Below are 24,507 nucleotides of genomic sequence, written 5' to 3' on the forward strand. Positions count from 1 at the left end.
CCTGAGTGTAAAACTAATTTAAAAAAAAGTCAAATGACTTGTTTGCAGACTGATAGACACGTACATGCAAACAATCCAGTTATCTTTTTTTTTATAACCTTTGTTTTGTTATGTCCCATGAACGACGGGACTACAATCTTGCGAATACCACCGATATAAACAAGAGACAGGTACACACACGCACAGTTAATCTTCGTGTCCCTGCAATTTAAAGATTTATAGTTACTACAACAATGATCTTTCAGGAAAGCTGTGAGCTTTGGTTTGTGCTCTAGCATGCATTGTTTTCATATGAACGTTACAATCTTCATTATGGCAAACTGCATTCTAAATAGTTTAACAAATGCCCTACTAAATGACCAGGAGCTTTGGACATGCCAAACCTTGACTCTTGCATGTCAGCCCATTACTTAATGCAAGCCTAAAAACGTACCCACTATGCCAGTATCGGTGGTAACGTAAGCATCCATTGACCCTTGGGTGCAATATTAAATTAATACTTTGAAAGGGCTTGCAGAAATGGAAAGGAGACATTAAAAAGGTACAGCAGCACCAGAGAAAACAAGTTCTGCGAGGTGTACATAAATGAGGCACAGATGGTGTTACCAACTTCAATTTGCCGACAGAAGCTTGGCAGCCCAAGTGAGAGGCAGATGTTGATGAGGTGGTTTAAGGGGAATTGGACGGGTTATCCTTGTTGGATGTTGAACTTCGTACGCACCGTGTGAAGTCACCGTCCTAATCGGAGGTGCTGGGGAAGGGCGACAAACTTAACACAAAAGCAATTCTGAAGAGATGAGTTTTCAATCCAGATGATTTAAAAAGCGCAAAGCTCCAGGGGCTTCCTAATATCGGAAGGAAGAGCATTCCAGACGGCCGCAGAAATGCACCTGAAAGTGCGCGATGCAGTAACCGTCTTTGTTCGATGGCAAGTCAAGAAAGTTGTACTGGCAAAGATAATGAATACACTACCAACAGTCACATTGGGCCTATATATACTTGAATTACTGGTGGTCAGACTTATTTCGATATTGAATGAGCAATGAAAAAAAACTGTACAGACAGGACCTTTAAAGAAGATAGTTTAATGTAAGTACAAACAGTATAAATTGTTGCTGTCCAGCTGAATGCATTACAAAACACAAATTGGTAAGTGTCCATTACTTATATAACTCCAAGATTATCCAAAACGAACCCACTTTTCAAATATGAAATATTGAACTTCAAGTTAAGCATCACAGAGACAAAACACATGTAAAATATCTCTTTAAAGCAGTTACTGCTGGTTTTGGTGACTGAATATTTTTCGATGTTGTTTAAAGAACAGTTTACAAGCACGAATCCCCCAAGGCTGTTTGATGTTCACTACTTTGCACATTCTTTCAATGTAACATTAAAGCATTACTTGGATATTATTGATAAAAATGTACAAATACTGACCACGGGGATTGGCAAAGACTGCAGTTAGTGAAACGCTTTTTTTCTTCTTCAAAATATTTGTTTTTGAGGTATTAATTACACATCAATTAATAAAGGCTTGCATAGTATGCAAAGACCCTTGGAGACATAATACCTGTGAGATCAAGAATTCGCTACTATAGGCAAAAATCTAAACAAACTACTGGGAATGCAAATGACACTTCTATTTATATACAGGGAAAAAAGGTCTACATTACTGACAATTTCTAAAGACACACATGTTGTATACTTACCACTTAAATAGTAAATTTTCTTTAAATGGCAGTGAATACATCCCAGGACATTTAGTCAGCAACAGTGGCATGTCTTAAGAGTGGACATTTAGTTTCCATTGACAACGCAAGGATGGTCACTGTTTTATTAGGCTTTAGTATATTGAATCGATCAACTTCTAGATATAATCAAGGCCAAAGCTGTCGATGCCATCACACCTCGCGAAGGATATTCTTTAACCTTCTGCCAGATCCCATGGATGCTGCACAACTGAAGAGTGGCCTGAAAGATTTGCCCTCGCAGTAACTGTCCTTATGAACAGGCCGAAAAAGAATGCTGTACACAACGGGAGTGGAACCCAACAGCTGAAAATGTGGCCTCCCGAAATTTTTCCCACGTAAACCAGCACATTTTTGGTTGATCATTTACGTTTGTAAGGCAGCACACAGAGGTCTAATTTAGCTAGTGTAAACTCCCATACGTTATTTGTTTATTACTTTTTTGCTTGCGTGTGCATGCGGTTGTGATTTTGCACGAAGCCACAATAAAGAATGCCAATTTTAGCATCTCCACACCCTTCCCCTGGGTTTAAATGTGCAGTTGACTCCTCACTGCCATTAGTTGTGTAGGCATGGTAAATGTAATTACTTTAAAAAAGTATGTTAGGCATAGTCCACATATTTATATATAAACACACCCAGGATTAACACTTAAATAAAATATTGACACTATGATTTACTTATACCATAAATGGTAATTAACTTGTCAATTTCATTTGAAAAAAGTATTTGACATAGCACCTACGATTAGCACGGTTGGTGACATGCGGTGCAAAAGAAGTTCAACATACATAAATCTAGATGGTAAAATTAATTCTAAAAACTATTTGGAAAAAAGTTTCCTATTTATATTTTAGTATCAATTAATATAAGTGATGTTTATAAGTGGTTTGGACATTCCATTACAGTATATGAAAGGATTTATATGAGTATTGAAAATTGAGAAGTAATATTCAAGTTCACCTAAAATGGAAAAGTTTTTATAATGTGAAAAAAGGCAAACAAACGAAACAATTGTCGCGAACTTATTTAAACTCCTGTGGATGTTTTTGGACACTTTTAAACATAACCACAATACTTCATCAGTTAACCCAAAAGACAAAAAAAACAATCGAAATATCACAATCGAGGCGAGTCATGATATATTTTCAGAAAAGTGGCTGCTAATTTTCTGATGCTGAAGCACATTGGCAAAATCTGTGGCAGATACAAAACATAAATTAAAGTGTTTTTTTGGAATAAACTACGTTACCAAAGCCTTCTTTTGGCACGTGCCTTACCACTTACTCCTTCCCAATACAATCCACCATTCCATTTCCAGCCAGTCCATCGAAGAAGAAAAAATTATTGCTCGGCTCATCCCTTCCAGAAAGTGCCTAAGGAGTACAAAGACAACCGCACAGCCATGTATACAGAGTATGACAATATATTGAAGTGTAAAACATTCCAATGATCAGATTACCACTGACCTGCTCACCAACCACTCAGAATGCACCCCCCCCATCCCATCAGATAGCTTGTATAGTATACGGATGGGTGACTGCCATGCATACAACAGATTATATAAGGCTGCTGTGGGGTTTGTGAGCAGCAGAGGACAAGGTAGCCAAATACATTGCTCTTGATTATGCTCCCAAGTATAGTCTGTTTTAGTCCGGACCAACCAGTGTGGTGTAGAGTTGGCTATTTAACCTCCACTACCCCCACAGCATGACGAGGCTCACATCCAGGAGCAAATTCATAAAAGGGCTGTTCAAAGGTGTACGCAAATTTTCAATATTGCAAAAATTCACAGAAATGTGACTGTTGACATAATAAACGTGCAAATGTTTTTTCCTAATGGTAAAACAACAATCACAACCACCACCAGGACTCTTATTGTTGAGTTGATTCCTGATGCAGGAATCAAATGCCCCCCCGGCCCCCCTGTACAAATTCGACACGCGCATGGGTCCCCCTTGGCCTATGGGTCCCCCCCTTGGCCTGTGGTGGGCCACCCCGTGCAATTGCAAATTCCAGAACACTTGATAGCCAAGCCACGAGGTGTTATCACCTTTGGCTGTTTGTTGTTGTTCCACTGCTGCGTATCTTTAAAACACTACATGTTAACACGTTAGTGAAGCTTAACATTTAATGTTTTAAGAGTTATTGAAATCTTAAATAGTATTGTTAAGCTCTTCGTAAAAAAATAAGTTCATGAAGTAATAACACATCATAAAAAAGCTGCTCGTCTAAACGTGAATAAAATTACAACAATGGATGGATAGCACTAACCTTATTATATGCACACAACTGTACCCATTTGTTTTTATAGACAACAAATACAATATGTATTGTAATTTCAACTACTTGCAATCCAGATTATTTGCCATTTGGATTATAACCCGTGAAAAAAAAAAGTTAACTACATTTTCAAACAGCCTGCAACCCAAGCAAGCTAATTTTTCATAATTCCCTGTTGTTTACCTTAAGGCTGTGCGCTGTAACTAACATGCTACAGATAAAATCATGCCTGTTTGAACTGTGATAGAAGGCGCCATAGCCATAGCCACCAACCTAACCATAACCATTAACACATCACCCACTGCTATAGGACAACACAATTTCCAAAAAAAGACCGTTATATATTGCAGTTTGAAGGACCCTCCATTTAGTTACTTTAGTATTATCATACAGCATGTGTAATAGGAAAAAGAAGCCAAACAGTGTTAACTGAAAATAAGAAACAATATATCACTGGTCTTTTTCGAAGCCCAATTTGTTCATAAATAAAGTCATAATGTTATAAACACAAATAATTATATTTACTTGCATGAATGTATTTAAAGTTCAGGTGCGATTTCTTGAACACTTTAATTACCCTCTTTTCAGATCGTTTTGATGCCATGTTGTGTGTTGATACATGGTACATGCTATGTTTTTTTCTTTAAGTAAGAAACTTTAAAAACAAAAAAATGTAACATTTTTTACCTTCACTATCTCTTGACCGAGGACACCACCCACCACTGCACAAATTGGACTCAGCTCCGAGAAACAGGAACTATAAAAACAAAACCGCAAACATAATTAAATAATCACATATGGGGGATACACATTTACAATTTTATATTATTTTCATTACGACACAGATACCGTTTTTTTTATGTTCCCTTTGAAGACGCATGCTCAATTCAGCACATTTGCTATTTTGCTATCTCCTGGACGGAGACATCTGCAGAAAAACATCCCACGTCATCTCGAGATTCTGAGCTCCTCCACAGATGCCGAGTGCCTGCACCGGGCCGAATCTACGCTTGAGCAGCTTTCAAGCGACACATTAACTGGGCTAAATCTCTGCTGAAGCACCCACATGGCTGCACCCAGGTATTATGGTGCCTCTCCAAGCGTCTTGACCCCTGCCACAACAGCATGTGAACCCAAGCAGCCACATTGTTTAAGCGACCACAAGGTTTGCTGGAACAATTTTAATCTGTTTAAAAACAGCACCGTTCACAATTGGCCAAAGACGCTACACAGACCACCTAAAATATATTTTTTATCAGCTACTTTCACACACGAACATGTGTTTTTACTTAAGGGAAAGCTATTTGCTTCGATGCATACAGTGACAGCACAAGAGGGGGGGGGGGGGGGGGGGGCAGACAATAACGAGCAACGGGCGCAATTCAAAAATAACTTTTGTGCTGTGTACGATTACTCAGAAACAACGGCCCAAGGGAGTCAACATTTTGCGACGCTGCTCACTCGTGTGGGAAAATATCCCCCCCAAGCTTAAAAAACAGGAAGAAGCCATTTCCAGCTTTTCACTGTTGAGGAATCCATCCCCGGCGACTAGAGGGGGGGCAACCGCTCTCCGCCGCTCTCCACCGCTCTCAGCTCACCTCGCGAATCCGTCGGGAATCATGTCGCCACCGGCGCCGCTCTCCTCAATCACGGCGTCACGGAGCCGGCGCAGCAGCTCCGTGTCCTCCGTCTGGGTTTGTGGCGCCGGGTCACGGCCCTGCTCCGTTCGGAACCGCAGCAACACTGCGAGACGAGGCGCAGTGGAGTGAAGATGTGCAAACTTTTTAGAAATGTAACAATTCATCCCTCCCCCCACCACACCCACCCCCGACGACTCACAATGGATGAATTGTTGAGATTCGGGGCAGCGTTTTGATACAAAAAAAAATCTTTGTTTTTGTTTCGTCCTGTACCTAGCGGGCTTATTGATATTATTTCCTGTTTTTTTTGCGTCTCGGCACACTAGCTCAAGTTTAAGGCTGGGATATTGCCTGCACATAATTCACAAGCATTGAAAAACCAACATTAACACGTGATTTTATGCATGTATCGAGCCTTAAGAACCTTTTAGTACACACACAAGTCATCGAAGGGTATTCTCATTAAAATCTATTCTTACACTCACAATAACCGCATCGAAGTATGTGAGAACAGTTTTGCAATTAATTCGCTGCTACGTATATGCTAATGATGTCAACAAAACTGTACAAGACAAAACACAATAACACCACCAACGAGACAGTCGAGGATACAACGCAAACAAAAACTAATATTCGTATGAAAAAGATCATAATGCTCAAATTGCTGGGAGGGGGGAATGAATCGTGGTATGGTTGATGATTGATTTTATCGTGAAAATACATTGCTATTTCCATCATATATAAAACATGCTGGTAAAAGTCAAATGTGAAAGTCAATGATCCTTGAAACACATCTTATTCAGAGTTGAGAGGTGGCAGGCAGAAGGCTGCAACATACTGTAGCTACAGACAAATTCATATTAAGCGAATTATTATTTACGTATTTATAAGGCGCAGCAGACCCCCCACAATGGGATTCAGAGCGCCGTACAATAATAAAAAAAAACACTTTATCTAACATACCATAGGAAATAAGCAAGTTTTTAGCTTCTTTACAAGTGAGAGAATCTCTGCGGTCATGTTCAGTTTTTCAGGCAAAGTTCCAAATGTGAGGGGCAAGGACGTAAAAGGCCGCGCTCCAAAACGTTTTTATGCCAAAAGCGTGGCAGACAGAGGAACAACAATAAAACAATTTACATCTCGGGGCATCAATCCGTGGGCCTTCTTGAGCAATGTTTTCCCATCGGCATTTTTAGAAGGACAACTTTTTTACATCGAGTCCCATCGGTAAAGTATTTGCTTCGTACCAATATTACACTTAATACAGTTTTAGATGCTGTTTTGTATTTCCCTATTTTCTGTCTATAACGTTGACTGTTGTTATTGCTCATAATGCAATAGTTTTGCAAGTTAGTTTGAGAATATAGCAAGTCATGCTTTATTTACAGCGTTCTGCAACATCATATTGGTTATTACATTGCTTTACTACAAAGTAACATTATTTCCTAACATAGCAAAAAGGACCATAATCTAGACAAAAATCGTTATAATGATCCAAAACCGTTTTGAACTTTTTACTTAAAGGGATTAAAGAGCATCATTAAAACCGTTAATGTTTGAGGAAAACTCAGACTTCTAAGAATTAAACGCAACTTAAATTTCACTTTTAAGTGAAATTGATGTTGTCACATTTTCAAATGTAATATGAATAAACATTACCAAAACACGTACTTTCAAAGTAAGAATATCAGCCAGGCAGCATTATCATTTTCACAAGGTCTCGCTGCCTTTACAGCCTAAACAATGTATTTAAAACATTCATATAATCAAAGTTGGCTCCACACTTTTGAAGCCTGTACGATTAAGCTAAGATAAAGTCGTAATGACTCAACATGTGTTCGAGTGGGCAATATTCACATAACAAGCTGGGAATGGCGGCACTGGAAGACATAATAACCCAACTCTTTGGTCTTGGTAATGAAACAATAGATACGCGCTCACAAATTGTGCACTCCCACAGCAAGCTACAACCAAATACATCCGCATCATTCATTAGCGTGCACAGGTTTTGTGGCCTTGTATAACTCACGAAAAACTTCTTAAAAATGGTAACACTTTTGATATAGTGACACAAGTGTTTACTAAAAACAAATTAACCACACACAATACCTTGCTTATATCGTCAAGGAGCATACACCATCACGTGAACTCGTCATCCTCGCAGGGGCTTTTGACTGGCCATCGAACAAAGACGGTGGACTGCATCGTGCGCTTTCAGAAGTGCTTCTGCGGCTGTCTGGAACGCTCTTCCTTATGATATTCGGAAGCCACTGGAGCTATGCACGTTTAAATATAGATTGGAAACTCCTTTCTGTATAACTGCTTGTTTGTGGTCCTTCCCCCGTACCTCCGATAGCACGGTTGGCTAGATACAGAGCGAAAGAAGTTCAACATACATACGTGTCTCTCTGCAACGGAAGCTAAATGAGCTCCATCCACTTCGTGATAATCAATCACAAAATAAACAAGTGAAATTGTGAGAGGCCCAATATTAATAATGAAAGCTCATGTAATGTCTTCTTTAATACATTTATATTTAGTAAAAGCAACAATAATGACGTCAACACATTTATGAGTTTAAGTAATGCAGCGATACGCAGCTTTAAAATGTTCACATTAAGAACTCTTAGCAGTGCTGGTGAGAAATTTTATATTAACAATTGCACATTTGTTCAGGATGGTAAAACTTTGACAAACTAATTATTAATGTTAAACAGGAAACAATCTATTATTAATCTATCACAAAAATTTAATTTTGATTGTGGAAATATGACGAGCACAAACAAGTTCGAAAAGTAACACATTTTATCCTACGATATTTAAAACTACAAGGCTTAACCTGAACCATATCTTTCATCTTGCAGTGTAATATATGACTTCATGCAAATGTTGTCCCAATAGGATATAGGATGAATCATCGATGAGTCATCTAGCTGGAGATGCAAGTGTGTGTGAAAGTTATTCACAATTTCTCTGTATTCAAAAAAACAAACTGCATCATGCTTACGCAATGTGTGTGCTGGTGTACATAGCCCGAATAAGACAAAACAATCAAATATGCCCTTACATGGATTTATGTACATTACAAGACACTTTCTTTGACAGTTTGTGAGTCAGTCCATCAGTTATAGCACTTACTTGGATAGTTTGTTGTACAAAATCAGGGATTTTTTAACTGTATAAAAAACGTGACTGAAAGTGTGGATCGTCCTAATCTTAGGATTTGGAATCTTTCAAAATCTTCCAATTGTTCTGTTTTTCAGTTGATTGTAACGGTTTTCGTAAAAGAAAAATCCAAGGAACGAGTGGTGGAGAATTTGACCATTTCGAGGTTGGAGGAGAAACAATGTAAGCCATGAAATTTCATCAGAATTTTCTAATTTAAAGAATGGTAACTTTTTTCAATCCACCCGCCTGTCCATCCAGCAGAATAAGTGAGGACACCATGATCCGACGATTGGCAGGTTGCGTATGGTGGCGCAACGTGTGGGTACGCCCGCCTCTTCCAAGATGTCAGGTCAGCATGGAAGAGTAGGCCAATGATCATCTACAAGGGCTCTTCAGAGCTTCCTCTCGTGAAGGACCTTCCACCAGCAGAGCCATGAAAGAGTAATTGTAGGGCTGCACCATCACCTTTTCCAGTATTTACATATTTCAGTTCATTGCAGACAAGCTAAAATTACAGCTGCCCTGTATTTGCAGATGGAAATATACAATGGCGTTCCAAGGCTCAAAGGGAACAACAAATAGGCCAATGATTAAATGTGGAGCACTCAATAAATAGGTAGACAGCTTCAAAGGCTATTTGTGACATCGATTGACACTAAAACGCAAAGGCCAATAAGCAAGCACTTAATGTGGATACATTAGAACCCTCATCTAAATGCAATAGAGTAGCACAACGGAATGATGTGGCCAAGGCTACGGCAACATTTATCTTCAAGCATACATCATCCTGCAACACTAAAAGACCAAATAACTTTTTTATCACTGCAGAGTTTAGGTCATAAAAATGCACAACGACTAACTACCCTGTGACGTCTTACCCCATTCATGACTACTTGTGCAATCATTGTTTTCATTCTCATTTATTTCATTCAGAGGGTTATTGTTCATGATCATTACACTTCCATGTGTTTACACGTAGTCATATGCTTCACTGGATTTGAGCATGTTGCAATGAACTATATTATGCTTCACTGGATTTCAACATGTAGCACTGAACTAAAATTATCGATTGAGGCAAGGTTCCACTTCATGAGATTATCCGGTTAAGAGAATCAAAACATCCTAAACAGCAACGACTTGGCTTTGTGTCAGGACCCAATCGCGCAAACTAGTCCAGAGGTCTACTTTTCCCATTCAATGACAGCGGTGTGCAAGTCACAAACACAAAACCAGCACTGTAACATGGAAAACTGTAGCAATGATTCATTGCAGATGCATCGATGGGCTTATATGAAATACCGTTCTTTATTTTAAATGCTAATTTAGTTAGCTCTATATTACAATAAAGTTAATAAGTAAAATACTTGTTTACATCGGAAAGCTTCACTCAAGTCTCAAGCCTCTTATTCAGAAGAGGGCTGTGCACGTTACACCGTATGGCCAATTTCCTGAAGTTGTTTTCTGTATACTAAAAGGAGCGGTGGTACAGTGATTTACAACTCTGCTAAGAACTTGGCACAACCCAAGTTAGATTTGAGGCCAGGGCTAACATTAATGGCGAGTGCAAGGCATGCCGGGACTAACCTTGGACACATCCCTCCTGCATCCTTCACCAGCATGCACTGACAAGCTGGAAGGATGGTGTGGGATTAAACAACTCCCATGACTGACAGTGTGCAGGGCTTCCATTTATTAAAAACTACGAACGCTACATTATACTACTAATAATATTGCATTTCACTGACACAGCCAATTAAAATCATGTTATGACTAGACCAAACAGATCGTCCGATCACAAAAATCCAACTTGGTTTAATCTCCAAAATGTGTGAAACGACTAAAAAAACTAAACATTTAGGAATTAAAATAACTCCATGTCCACGCAGCATCCCTCTCACCCTCCCCCCCCCCCCAAGAAAAATCTCGCACCACAAGACACACAGCGCGCGCATGCAGATACGGGGAAATCGTGGCACACATCTAACCAGCAACTGTTCCAGTGAGGCATGCAGCCCGCTACTCCAGCGGAGGTCAGCCACAGATGCCTCGATAATGCTCGTGGCGAAGTCACACGACACAACCGGAAGAGAAGACAGGTGTATACTGAGAGAGTGCACGCGCAAGTGTGCGTCACACCATGGGCAGCCAGCTCCCCTTGCCGGACCATCGACTGATGACAATATGCAAATTAACTGGAATTCAGGCTAAACTATTACTTTCTCGTTTTTTTGCCTTTTTTATGGATTTCCCACAGGCCCTTTCTACCACCACTGATCCTCACCGAGAGGCGTAGTAAACGAAGCGATGCATTGGTTAAACTTATTCTGGATTTGAAACTCGCACATTTTGTCCTCACCTTAAAGCAAGCCTAATATAAAAACAATCCCAGAAATGTTACATGTATGCAAATACATTTAATAAATTTTTCAGTTTTCCAGGCAGGGGGGGCAGGGCTTTTACTTCAAACGCTCAAACTAATGGAGGTGGTTTATAGAATAGAAAATTCTGCGTGGTAGCAGAAGAAAGCACAGGAAGGGTGGCTTTCCATGGATGAAGAATTACAAGGCAGAGAAGAGATCGCAAGGAGGAAGAAGAAAAGTACAATGAGAGGGAAATAGAAAGGGCCTTGGAGAGGAAGCAACAAGAGGCAGCACGTGTGGTCCTGCATGTGGCCTTTATGAGTCCGAGTTATAAACAGCTCCCATTTTTGGTCAAACTGCTGCCCAATGCCCTTTACACAGTCTCCATCATAGCAACATCTAACACTGTGGCTTTTCCACAATGGTATAGTGCCCGATCTGAGATCTATAGTGCAAAAACTAAATGTTTTTTTTTATATTCATATCGGGTAATAGAGAACAACTGGTGACTTGGTTGGTAAAAATGGTCAATTGGTTCCACAACAAGGCTAACTGGGCAATAACCAATAAAAATGTGGTTTGCTACATATAAAGCAGATTATTTACCTTCTGTGTTAACTATGCTCTAGCAACACAAATGTCAGTCAACAGGATGTGGTGTCAGAGTAAAATCGGTGGCAAGGTAAACAAAAAATGCTCATAATTTTAAAACATGACCAATCGAGTAAAATTGACCATATTGTTCACTCACGAACAGCCAGTGAATAATCCACAATGAACTATTTTTGTTTTACAAAACAGAGGCAGGCCAATTAAAGTGAAATATGCCTCTTTGTGATTCAGAACTTGAAGCAATAATTTGAAACATACAAGACATGCATATAGTTTAACGCTGAGGCAGGAATAATACAACTAAAAGGCACTTCACTAATTAAACCCAGGCTGAATTACACCTGCCAGAAATTGGTTTACACACTACGGTATGCTTAACAATTGTGCATACAGCTTACTTCTCAGAAGCTTGAATCTGAGAGATTTTAAAAGGCGTGCAATCAGTAACGACGAAGATCATTAACCTCTGTCACCTTGCCACATCAGATCAACTAAAACAGATCAACGTAATCTAATTAAATACACACACCCTGCAATCTCAAGAGCAGGAAAAGTGGTGCATTTCTCTCAATCGTTTACAGTTTGACAATTATTACTTAAAACTCACTTCTCATAACTACTCTACAATGTGGTCTTAACAAGTCTAATTACAAACAAAAAATCTAAGTACTATTTTCAGAATGCAACAATCAATATAACTTTTGCAAGCTTCCGATAAAGATATTACAACCTTTGTAACTAAAGCTATCACAGCATGTGACGGTGCATGTGACAGTGCGAGTTCAAAAGGACGCTTGATTCACGAGGCTTCTTTTGCTTTCTTTTTATGTCAGGTATGACATTTTTTTTCCACAAATGCTTGCTTTACCTTTGGCCAATGATGAATTTTGAGGCAAGAAGCAGTGTAGTTTGGACTAAAGTCATGGTCATGAATATCAAAATAACAATGATCATTTTCAGCACTGTCAATCTACTACTGGATGATGACTCTCCATGCATGTTGTTTGACTGCAGGTCAGTGGGGGGCTCAGGGCCAGATCAGAAATTATCACAGATGCTTGCCATTACCGGGAATTGAGCTTGGGACTGTGGGTTCATAGCGCAGTGGCACAAACCACTACTCCACTCTACCATCTGTAGTGCGTCCACACCTAAATACATGTAAACATCCCCTACTGCCACCTATACCTGCTACAGAAGCGGTGTGACGACTACAATGTTACAGCTGGTAAATGCCTTTAGCATACATTATATACACATGCACATAGCGTCCAGCCGATGACCAAATCACATGGAACATGGCCAATCTCATCAGAACTCAGAAGATAAACGTGGTTGAGCTTGGATGGGTGACCAGCATTCAGGCTGTGGGTTTAGATTGTACATAGCAGAGGGCAGTGCAGCACTGTCAATTGTTGTAATGTACTATGCTCACCCACGTCTATACCGTCTTCACCAACACGCACTGACCAATGTTGAATTATGGCCAAATAATTCCTGTGACTTGCATGGTATGGGAAGGTCTTCATAAAGCAATGGAATAAGGAAGTGTGCGTATATATATATGAACACTTACACCATTTCAAAAGGACACTCGTATTACTTCTAGGGACTGTGTACCATAAAAAGCAGTTGTTTTAGGGAAAAGATAACTCTTCATGCTACATTTAAATGTAAAAATAGTACCACGCTTTTTTTAAAGTTACATTATAATTACTATACATGAGCAAACAACTAATGAACCACACAAAAAATAACAATGTGCTGGTTGTGTTAAATCAACAAACAAGTCTTGTGAAACCATTCAACAATTATAAGCAAGTGGTGTAAAATATATTTGTTTTATGAGCTGCAATTACACTGTCAACAAGCACTACATAGCAAGTCTGACATTTTAAAGATCCTTTTATAATTTTTTTTCTTAATTTAATATACTTTTTAAACAAAAAAAACCCACCATTAGGAAATTACACCATTAGAAAAGTATAAAAAAAATAATTTAACTCATTAAACGTTAAGGGACTTTTTCTCGCCGTTCTTTAAGGTCATTTGTCACGTTATTGCTTTATACATGGGGCTTTTACGGGAAAATTAGGCTCGGCCTGCATCTCCCACTCTGACGTGACCACAAACACCGGCTCCATGTGAATAAGCAAGGGCATGTTTTTAGATTTTTAAGCTCCATGACTGCGGTGGTCACAGTGTCAGCAGTTTTTTTAAAGGCTCAATTCTGAGAATTTAGTCAATCATATGCCACGGCCACCCCTGTCCATTGCAGTCACTAATATAGCAGTTAAAGGGGACTGCTGTGATTCTCGTTCTCTGCTTAGCCTTGACAACACACATCGTGAAACAAAACAGAAAAACGTTAAAACGTTATAACGTTTTTCTAAGACAATGTCTTCTGCTGGCAAGCTCTTTAACACTGACACTGAATTAATGTTTACAATAAGAAAATTAGCACGAACGTTCATGTAAAAACTAATAATACATTTCAATCAGAAGCGGCATTTGAGGTTGGCATCGGAGGTATGCGTATATTTTTAATTTCTCACGCAAAATTCTCGCTATGCGAGATGAGATGCATAATCAAATGAGGCCGACCCCAGGCAATGATCAGATGCACCGCTAATTTGGCCAGCTCGTTATCACAGCAAAGCAGTGGCGAGTGGAAATTCCCCAGTGCGGACGAGCGACACCCTAACACTCGCTCAGCGGCTCTCTTGCACAGCCCTCATGCAAGATAAGGAGAGAAGGCAACGGACGGAGTAAACAACACCGCCAACACGGCGGAAGGGAAGGAAGGTGAAATGCCACCAACTTGTCTCGCAGAGAGCCTGTACCGAATGCCCTGTTGTTGTTCCGACTAGTTTTAGCGCGCACCTTGTTCCATTTGTAACTTTTTCCAAAATTATCAAACGCATGCAGGTAAACATTTTCAGTTCAAGGGCTTATTTCTACAAGTGAATTAGCAAAGTGAAAAAGGTCTGCCACATTTCTTCTCTCGTGATATATTTTGTTCAAGGAAATTCATTTTTACATTACAAAGCAGTTAGAGGAAGTCCAATAATAAAAAAACAGCTAAATATTGCTTGTTTTAAATGTATGTTTTCTGTCGTCCATAATTACTATATTTAAAAGGATTAACAGCAGTTAAGTTTAATTGTTATATCAGCCTAAACTATTATTGCTATGTAACCTTGATATAAACGAAGGGAAAAATATTTAAAGATATTGAAATAAACTAAGAAAACGTTGAATTATAGTACTGTACAAATAAATGTTAAAACGATCATTTGAAATACGCCCAAAATTAAAGTTGCAAACACCTCGCATTCATTATGAAAAGTGACAACCAAGTGAATACAAGCAGCGCAAATGTATAAAATAAACGCGGAAAACGTTATTTCGTTGTCATATAAAAACTCCGAATCATGGTACGATTACTCAGTATTAACATTTGTACTTTCCTTGAAAAGTTGACGAAATAATTATACCACATTTCCCCTAGACGTTAAATACGTTCCCACTGTTACAAACGCGCATGGATGTATTTAAACAGACGGCATCCCGTTAACTCATGGGGGTTTTATTTTTTACGGCCCGAATTCCCAGAAAGGTTTGCATAAGCTCGGCCGCAGGCATGCGACACCGTATCGTATCGTAGTCCTCCCCGTCCCGGGTGACATCATGACCATGAGGTCACCCGTGTTGCCAAACGAGGGCTCACCGTCTGAGTGAAAATGTCACCCGTTACTCAGCGGCAGTCCCCTCTAAAGATCACCCCTGGTAGTGGATCATGTGCTCTACCACGCACCGTCTAAAGCATGCTTATGTGAAAATCCGTATACGGTTTTCTCCATATGTCGGCTTTTAGATATTTCGTTTAAAATACTTTAACTGCAACGTCTAATACGTATCTAAAATGTATATATATACATATATGCATGTTTATAAACTCGAAATAAGTTCAACTACAGTATATAATGTAAAGGAATAATTACATTGCTGAATTATTGGTTTCGTATTTCCTACCTAAAGAAATAACATTAGCAGGTCAAATAATGTGCAAGTTTAGAACTTGAAAAGAATTGCCACAAAAAATATATCAGCCTATCATGCATCCCATTGTTAGTAAAAACAATTTTCTGACACTATCAAAAAATAAACTTCAAAAATAAAAGGAGTATAACAAAAAAACTATCAAAAATCACCTTAATGTTTCGTACATTTGAACTCTTTTTTTATTGTTTAGAACAAAATTATTCTGCCTAACCACACTAATTTTGGGCCCTGCGTGGGACTGAGCCATGGAAAGTTTGACTAACTGATGACTAATTGCCTACCGCACTATTGGTAACAAAAAAAAGAAGTCACCCCTCTTTTTTACACTATCGCTGCTGCAAAGCCTACCCCACCGTTTCCCCATTTCATTAGATCAGATTCCCAGTGCAATAAGTACCGATGTGCAAGACTTTCGCAACATACAAACAGCATCCAAAATGTTCTTTCTCACACCGTTGCATGATCCTTTGCAGGCCATCTTGGGAAAATAATTGTTGGCAATAACTATGGCATAATATTTGAGAAATTGATAAGCGTAAGGAGATTTTTTTAAACACGTTCTTTGCAAAGCAAAATAAAAACTTAGCAAATGAATACGTTATTCTATTCATTTTTGAAGAATGCAACAGATGAATTTGTAACAGTCCACTGTGTACTGTGATATTACATTGTATTTAATAAAAAAAAAATTGTATGCAACTGGTAGTCATTTGAATACAAAAAAGTGCTATTCATGGTTTTATTTTCTTAACTTGGCATCACTCAAAATAGAATATCCCAGATCGCCAAAAGCCAAACACCCTGGACAAGTATACTACACACAGCCATAGAAAATTTAACCTTTGGTACTATAAAAAAATGCCTGTTGTTGCATATGACAAATGCAATATAATCCAAGCTTGTAAATGTTCAACATTCTGTCCAGAATCACCCAGCTACAAAAGTTAAAGAAAACAAATTTTATTTTTTAACTCCCAATTTGAATTTTTTTTTGCACTGCCTTGACCTAAATAACAATTGACCGCCGAGCCCCTGAACGCCTCTTTGTTGAAACCAAAAATAACAGGATAACAGCTCATGGGGGTATAACCCTGGCATGCGGCTGGGATGATGGCATTTAGAAAGGGGGGGGGGGGGAGCACACATTTTCACACAAATAGCAGACGCCCACCGACCTTGCGGTCGGCTGTGCGATCACACAACGGATACAGCAGCCTACCTTCTTCTCCATTCTACAAGGTGCTCTCTCAGGCTGCCACACACTGCGCTCTTCAGTCCACAGCATAGGCGGCAAATGTCAAAAACTCCAGCCGTTTTTTTATCAAGGAAGCAATGAGCCCAATGAGTCACTCCCGCCTCAAAGTTGCTAAGTGCCCTTTATCGCCAAGGCTACTATTTCACTACATATTTGGAGCAACGATAAACCTACGCATAATGACATGACATGCCAGTAGCCCACACAAGCCATGTCAGAGTACAAGCTGCTGGATGCTCGGGACAAGCTGGGGCATATTGGATACATTTCTCACGAATTAACTGCGATAGTTTGCGTTTCCTGGTCAAGACAGTTATTGAATAAAGAAGTTGTCAGTGCTCTACAGATGCTAAAAAAACAAACACCTGAATTGTTCACTTTAAATAAAAGATGCTATGAGGTACATACCTTTTGTAAGAAAGTAGCCAGCAGGTGTTTTTTTAATGATTTTCTTAGCTTGGTCCGTTGTCCAGTCTGCATCAAGTGCTTCCACCAAGGTGCAAAACTCTACAGTCTAAATTTAAGAATATAGTACATGATATGAAAATTACCTCAAAAACACCTTTTTTTCTAAAAGAACATGCATAGAGAAAAATAATGCTTATATTTTTAGGATTTGCCAAAAATAAGTGTTAACATTAAACCATAATACCACTTTTGCAAATAACATTATATATAAAACAAAATGCATTATTTTAAACCAATTTTCCAGAATATAGCGTAACAGATTACAATTAATAATTACAACATATAGCATTCTACATAAATGTATTTAATTTAGGAATGTTGTCCACATATTTATACAAATGAATTGATTAGACTTTCAAATAATTTTACAGAAATTCCTAACACAAAAATTACACATCACAGATTCAAGATTGCATACAAATAACTGTGCATGGTTATAAACTGCACACTATTTTATTATACTTGTAACATATTAAATATTTTTTTAAAAACTACAATTCCAGATGAAAAAAATATAATCCAAAAGCATTATCAATAATACACTTTACATATATACAACATTTTAGGATTTGCCAAAAATAAGTGTTAACATTAAACCATAATACCACTTTGAAAATAACATTATATACAAAGCACAATACATCATTTTCAACTAATTTTACAGAATATAATGTAACAAATGACAATTACTGCTGAATAAAAACAAGAAAATAATAATCTTATGCTGTTAAATATTAGGCACAAACACAAATCGTTCTGTATAAAGCAGTATTACTGTGCACAAGATATTTTCCGTTAACTGCAGGCAAAGTCTCATTTTAAAGAAGCCATTCTTTCGCGTTCAACGGCAAGGGCCGCAGCTATTGCTGAACTGCGGCAGTGCTTCAAATGCACTCCTTGGGGTTTTACAAAAAAATGCTGATTAATGCTGATGCATAATTACGTGATTTATAAAGCCACAATATTCAGGAACTCACACTTTTGTTAAGAACCAAACAGACTTCCCCCACTACTCCTTCATGCTACACAAAAAAGTTAAGTAATCTTTCATTATATCATTCAGCTAAGTATTGCATTTGATAACATTGCTTTCTGAATATAATATACCAATTTAGGTCTCCACTATTATATTATTATATAATAAACGTGTTTGCATGTAATGCATAGATTCCTCTCTGGATAGCAGGCGTGGGGAATCTATGACCTGGGGACACATGAGACTGACCACTTCAACAAGGCCCACGGGCAATATTGATCCATCATTGCAAGCACCTTGCCCACACTAATCGGGAACCAGAGGGGAACGCATTTTACCTGCCAACACTGCTTCTAAGTTTAGCAAGCTCAATCACTTCTTTCACTGCATGCGCCTATTTCATACTTGGTCAACACCCACATTCTCTTTCGTGTTATTATTACACAACGCCAAGATGCGTGTACTAATGTGTGGCCCACAAAGTATTTTAAAGTCACATTTAGTCATTAGTAAGGAAAAGGTTCCCCCCACCCCTGCTGTAGAGTATAAACCTATATTTACACAACCATTGATATGCCAATCATGTATTGAGTTAATATTTACAGTTACTAACAGATGGACACCATACCAATGCTCATTTTAGCACAAATATGCTACATTTTATTCTTATGATAATGTATACTGTATACAATCCAGTCCATTGCATTGGAAAAAATTGCCAATAATCCTAAAACGATGTATACATTAATGGGTTTTATCATATAATTCAGTAGTGCACATCATTTGTTTAATTTTAACATATTCCAAACTATTACACTAAATTCCGTAAACTTTAAATCCTAATACGGTTAAGAATTAACAATATCTAGCAAGCAAATTGTAAGAATCCCAAAAGTAAATCTGAAGCATTGCTTTTTCAACTGGAATGTTTTTTGTACACATTATTTGTTAGGACAACTGCAAACAGTGAATGGCAACTTACTGAAACACTAATAATCCTGTTTTATGCAGTTTAAATAACTGTATTTCAATCTGCGCGTATGGTCTATGATGCATTCGCCAGCACCGTGAAAGCACTTACATGGCTAAGATGACAACCCATGTAATTTTATATAAGGGAATTCTGTGCTTGGCAAGAAATGTGTGCCAACACGATATGCCTAAATAAGGCAAGTTAAATGTGTTTTTTTTTAATCCCAAGGGCACGGGGTCCTACAATGCACAAGGGCGGTACTATTGCAATGTAGGCGATACAGGATAATGACCGACTCAGCGACTGAGGTAATTCCTCCCGTTTACCTTCTTGACCATGGTCGATTCCGACGAGATTACTTTGCGCTTCTTTGCCGCAGGGCCGTCCTCCGCACCCTCCACCTCCACCTTCTTGGGTTTTTCCCTTCAAAAGCACAACGACAGCAAATAGTCACACACGCTTGAGCCCGCAGAGCATGAGGCAAGCAACGTGCCCGCCCACTGTTAACGGCAACAATTGGTACATTTTCATTAATAAATAACTTGAGCATGAAAAAGTTTAAATGCTGCCAAATGCTTAAAATTGTGTTTCTCTAACAGGATGTAAAACAGTTATTTTAATATTACAGTGCAGAACATCCAGATGTCATTCAGAATGTACATGGCCGTTTTTAAAGGCAATGCTGAATGATGGCCTCCCACATCATACAGGTCATTGATGTTAACGGACCATTCGTCACCAAGCTGGTCCGTGCGGGTATGTGAAGGGAGAGAGCATCCCTCTGCTGCCCAAAAAGTAGCACACCCCCCAAAGTAGTCTACAAAACCCTGGTGTGCATGGTGATCGCCCATCCAAGCACTATCTAGGCTCAACCATAGTTAGCTTCCAAGATGTGGCTCCATCGAGCTCATCGCCGCTCATTTGGTCATTATTATTGACTGTACTAAATGTGATTCTAGTTCCCTTGTTTAACATGCAGACACGTGTATAAACAATACCCACATTTTATAGAAATACAACTACATCATAATCAATGTATATCGATTGCATAATATTTTGTTCTGTAAAATTATAGTATTTCTGAATGAACTTCTCATCTATTTTCTGAGAATGTGTTCAAAAATAGATTTTTTTTTTACCAATGCAAATATTATTAATCATATAAGCATTTACACAGTTAACAGGTTCACAGCGACTTACTCCACATAGTCATGAATCCCCAAATCGGCAAACATGTAGCCGTGATAACCAAACACATCTCCTGCAAAGAACTTGATATTACGCTCGTGACAGATTCTATTAATCTTAATCATGACATCCTGAGGGCACCCGGTCAGGCATATCTGCACGGACAGAAACAAAAACCAAGGCAAATGTTCAATTACAGTACATCTAGCATGTGATACAAGAACCATCTTGGTTGGGTAAGTCATACAAAATGAAATTTCTATATTATTTGGGTCTTTCGGTAAAGCCACATAGATAGACAAAATAATTAAAATAATAACAATATCACGTTTCGATCGCAACACAAGCAACCGTCATGTTGCGTGTACATTCCTTTTATTATACATGTAATATTTAGAAATTAGCTGTATAAAAAAAGTTGTAAAAACATATTATGCGCACGTTACTCCAACATTATCTTCAAGTCTGCTTATAAAACAGCTTTCGTTCTAAAGCTGGAAGGTTTTAATCAACAGTGTATACATGCTGCTGCCCTCCTGTGGCGTCCATTAACATGGATGGCGACTGCACTGCATGTTCTATACTAAACACACTTCTCATTCCGCCTATTCTTACCTGAAATTATATTTGGTAAATGAAACTGGCCTCGGTGGCATTTACAGTGATAATTATCTGAATATTTCTCAATTTATTGATGCAATGCACACGTAGCAAGAGGATTACAGCTGTAAAAAAATTAAGATAGCATGGATAGCAATAAAGCACCTCCCCAGCAATATTCCCCATCAATAAAACAATTTACGAGTTTGGTTGTTTATACATTGCTTTTTAAGTTTATTAGGCTAATGGGATTTAATCTTACCTTTTTGGGGAGAAAATCAGACCGTTGTCTTATATTTGTACATCACTTTATTAATTCACCACTGGATGAGGGCTTTCCACCATGTGAGTTGTGAGGATTATGGTGAGAGCAGGACTATAAATATGATAGAGCTGACCACCACGAAGCATAACAGCAGCCTACACTAAGCTGGTTTGTATGGTGATCACCGATCGATGCACAATCCAGACTCAACCGTGCTGAGCTTCCGAGATCTCGTGAGATCGGACACATTCCTGGTGACTTGGTAATTTAATATTTAACCCAGTTGCACTTGTGCTGACCAAAACAATATGAGACATCAACAAGCTCTATTTGGTGACTTGTTTTCTTGGAGTTAAAAGGCAGGAACGTATAAATCACCGAGTCAAACTGGGTGAAGAACTCTTCGGTCTTGCTAGCGATGTCACTCTTGTCCGTCCGCACATCAACCATTGGGTTGAGGTTCTGGGCCCGCTCCAACGAGGCTTCAGCCAAGTTCTCTCCAAGCCGGCTCTGTGGAACCAGAAACTGAGCGCGGGTGCTCTCTTCTGTTGCCTACACAGAGGACACAATTAAATGTAACAACATGCAAACAAGGAAACCTACTCCTGGGCAGCTCCACGATTTGGGATATAGTTTACAGACACTTTAAAGATTTAGGCAATTCTTATCATAACCATGAAGTAGCAATTTACTTGGGCGTAGTATGTGAACCAATTAGTAGAGATCGATATTGTCTGTAACTTTCTTGGGAAGAGAAAAATGCTCCTAAACTACCACACAGGATTATGCACTTTTAAATTCCATGCTGAAATGGTGATGGTGCATTGAGTCTTGTGTATGTGTCATAACATTGACCTGTTAAATAATAAAGCCACTTTCATACCAATTTGTATGAATTTGAGTGAGGTTGCCGAATTTGTGGACCTGTCCATTTGTAAAGTGGCAAACGACTCTAAAAGCTTCAGCCTCCAGTAATGCACTGGCAATGAATGATTCGAAAAAGGCACAAAAACCTGTTTACATACCAAATAAGTCGCATGTAATTTAATGCCGGTTCCACATATATGACCAACACAGCCAGAGTATTACACAAAGTGTGACTCCACAACATAACATTTAACAACACGTAAACGTGTGCATGTATTTGTACAAAAGCTCCGAGGCCTTATCCAGACCACTGAGAAGAACTGAGTGTGTGCACATATATCAGTTATGAAAAATATTTGTAAGTAGTGCTTGGAATAAAGCTTTATTATAGTACCATACCTTGTTGTTATCTAGAAACGTCACGGACTTCACTCCAGCCAGAATGAGGTTCTTCGCAACCTCAGCTCCAAGACCTTTCATCCCCACGATCAGCAGCTTGGAAGCCCTCAGTCTGCAGAAGACGATGTACTACTCGTGGAGATATGCCCTCATGCATGACATTCTTGTGTATTTTCCTCTGCGTCAAAGTTATTTGTAAAAGGCTTAATGTACCATTAATGGTTTTGCCAATGTAGTGACCAGTAAATAGTAAAAACGCAACACATGCATCACATGTGGCTGGCTGTAACTACTTTTCTGTGGTTGTGAACTAAGGCTGACTCACGTGGCAGACCAAAAAAGGTCATTTTTGATGTAACATTGACAAAAAAAGTGTAATGTTATTGAGTCACATAATTGGCACACAAACCGGAATAAGGACACCAAAGAAATCTGATGAGAGCAGACTTCAAGGGCCTTAACACGAATTGTCAATTAAAAGTGTAAGCTTTGTGTGCATATATAGATGCTGAAAGTTTATCTGAAATAATGCAAGTGTCTACCTGTTTAAACATGTTTTGTTTATAGACCAGACTAATATAAACAAACATCAGTTAATGCCATCAACTGAATATCCACCCATGCATTCATTCCTCAGCGCACAGCAGTAGCAATGTTTCCAAAAGGCCCTTTAGATCAGGTCCATGCAAAGATAGTCACAATCATCTCAAGGCCACCTGAAAAAACATGGGATGTTGGCATAATAAGTTGAACTTGATCCTAAACCGTGGGATTTTGGCCGCAATCTGCAGAATTCTTCCAATGTGGTATTTTTGGTCAAAAGCTCTGGGCAAGTGAGACCAGAAACGTGATGTTTTGACGATCAGAATGTGGGATTTTGATAAAAGGACATTGTATTTCGGCTCCAAGAATTGTGTTACTTGCCCCCCCCCCCCAAAAAAAAACGTGGCATTCTGCCAACAAGCCTCAGAAGTTGGTCACGAAACGTGGAATTGTCACCATATGAATGAGAGCGCCGCCTCGAAACGTGGAAAAATCTCGCCACCAACACGCGTTGCTTGCGTTTCAGCCGACTCGACAATGTCCGCTCACAAAGAAAAGACGTGGGACTTTTGTGTCCAAACCCTACCAAAAAAAAACACCCAGTGGAAGTTCCCCCCCCTTCTGGGGTCCACCGCTCACCTCTTCTGGGCCTCGAGCCCCCACAGACGAATCTGGCGGTCGTACTGCGCCGCCTCCTCCTCGCTGATGGCCGTCTCGTTCTCCACCATGGTCGCCGCGAGGTGCGGGTTATCTCAAAAGAAGACAAACGGAGAGGCGAATGAATGAATGAATGGTGGTGGTGGTGGCGGCGACGGGGGCCCGACGCGGCTTTCCACCGCTGCTTGTGCCACACAACAAGAAGCAGATTTTTTTTTCCTCCTTTCCCGCCGGCGAACACGCGATCTCGCCACACATTCCGTACAGCGGATAAGGCGGCGGCCGAGGGGGGGAGGGTTGCCCGGCGCTGCGGTTATCGCCGCGCGCGATTGGTCCGCCGGCGAGCACGTGGTGGACCGTTCGAATTTGGTGGCCCGTTTCGTCTCTTTTTGTGTTGCAGGCGCGGCGCGTCACGTCCGGAATCGTCGTGACGTCAT

The 24,507-nt window shown here is 39.4% G+C and overlaps 1 protein-coding gene across 1 annotated transcript; it reads right to left on the minus strand.

The window, feature by feature from the left end:
* Positions 1 to 1,069: 1,069 nt before the first annotated feature.
* On the minus strand, positions 1,070 to 24,379 carry SAE1 (SUMO1 activating enzyme subunit 1). The gene is made up of 9 exons (XM_032955819.2): positions 24,053 to 24,379; positions 22,871 to 22,982; positions 21,983 to 22,156; positions 20,752 to 20,894; positions 19,878 to 19,974; positions 17,543 to 17,648; positions 5,633 to 5,777; positions 4,722 to 4,791; positions 1,070 to 3,127 (listed from the first exon to the last, which is right to left on the minus strand). The coding sequence occupies exons 1-9, from the start codon at positions 24,139 to 24,141 to the stop codon at positions 3,035 to 3,037; spliced, it is 1,029 nt and encodes a 342-aa protein (XP_032811710.1). The 5' UTR covers positions 24,142 to 24,379; the 3' UTR covers positions 1,070 to 3,034.
* Between the last annotated feature and the right edge of the window lie 128 nt (positions 24,380 to 24,507).

The sequence above is a fragment of the Petromyzon marinus genome, chromosome 17 (genome assembly GCF_048934315.1).
Source record: "Petromyzon marinus isolate PM22_M1 ecotype Great Lakes invasive population chromosome 17, UKy_Petmar_22M1.pri1.0, whole genome shotgun sequence".
Classification (NCBI taxonomy): domain Eukaryota; kingdom Metazoa; phylum Chordata; class Hyperoartia; order Petromyzontiformes; family Petromyzontidae; genus Petromyzon; species Petromyzon marinus.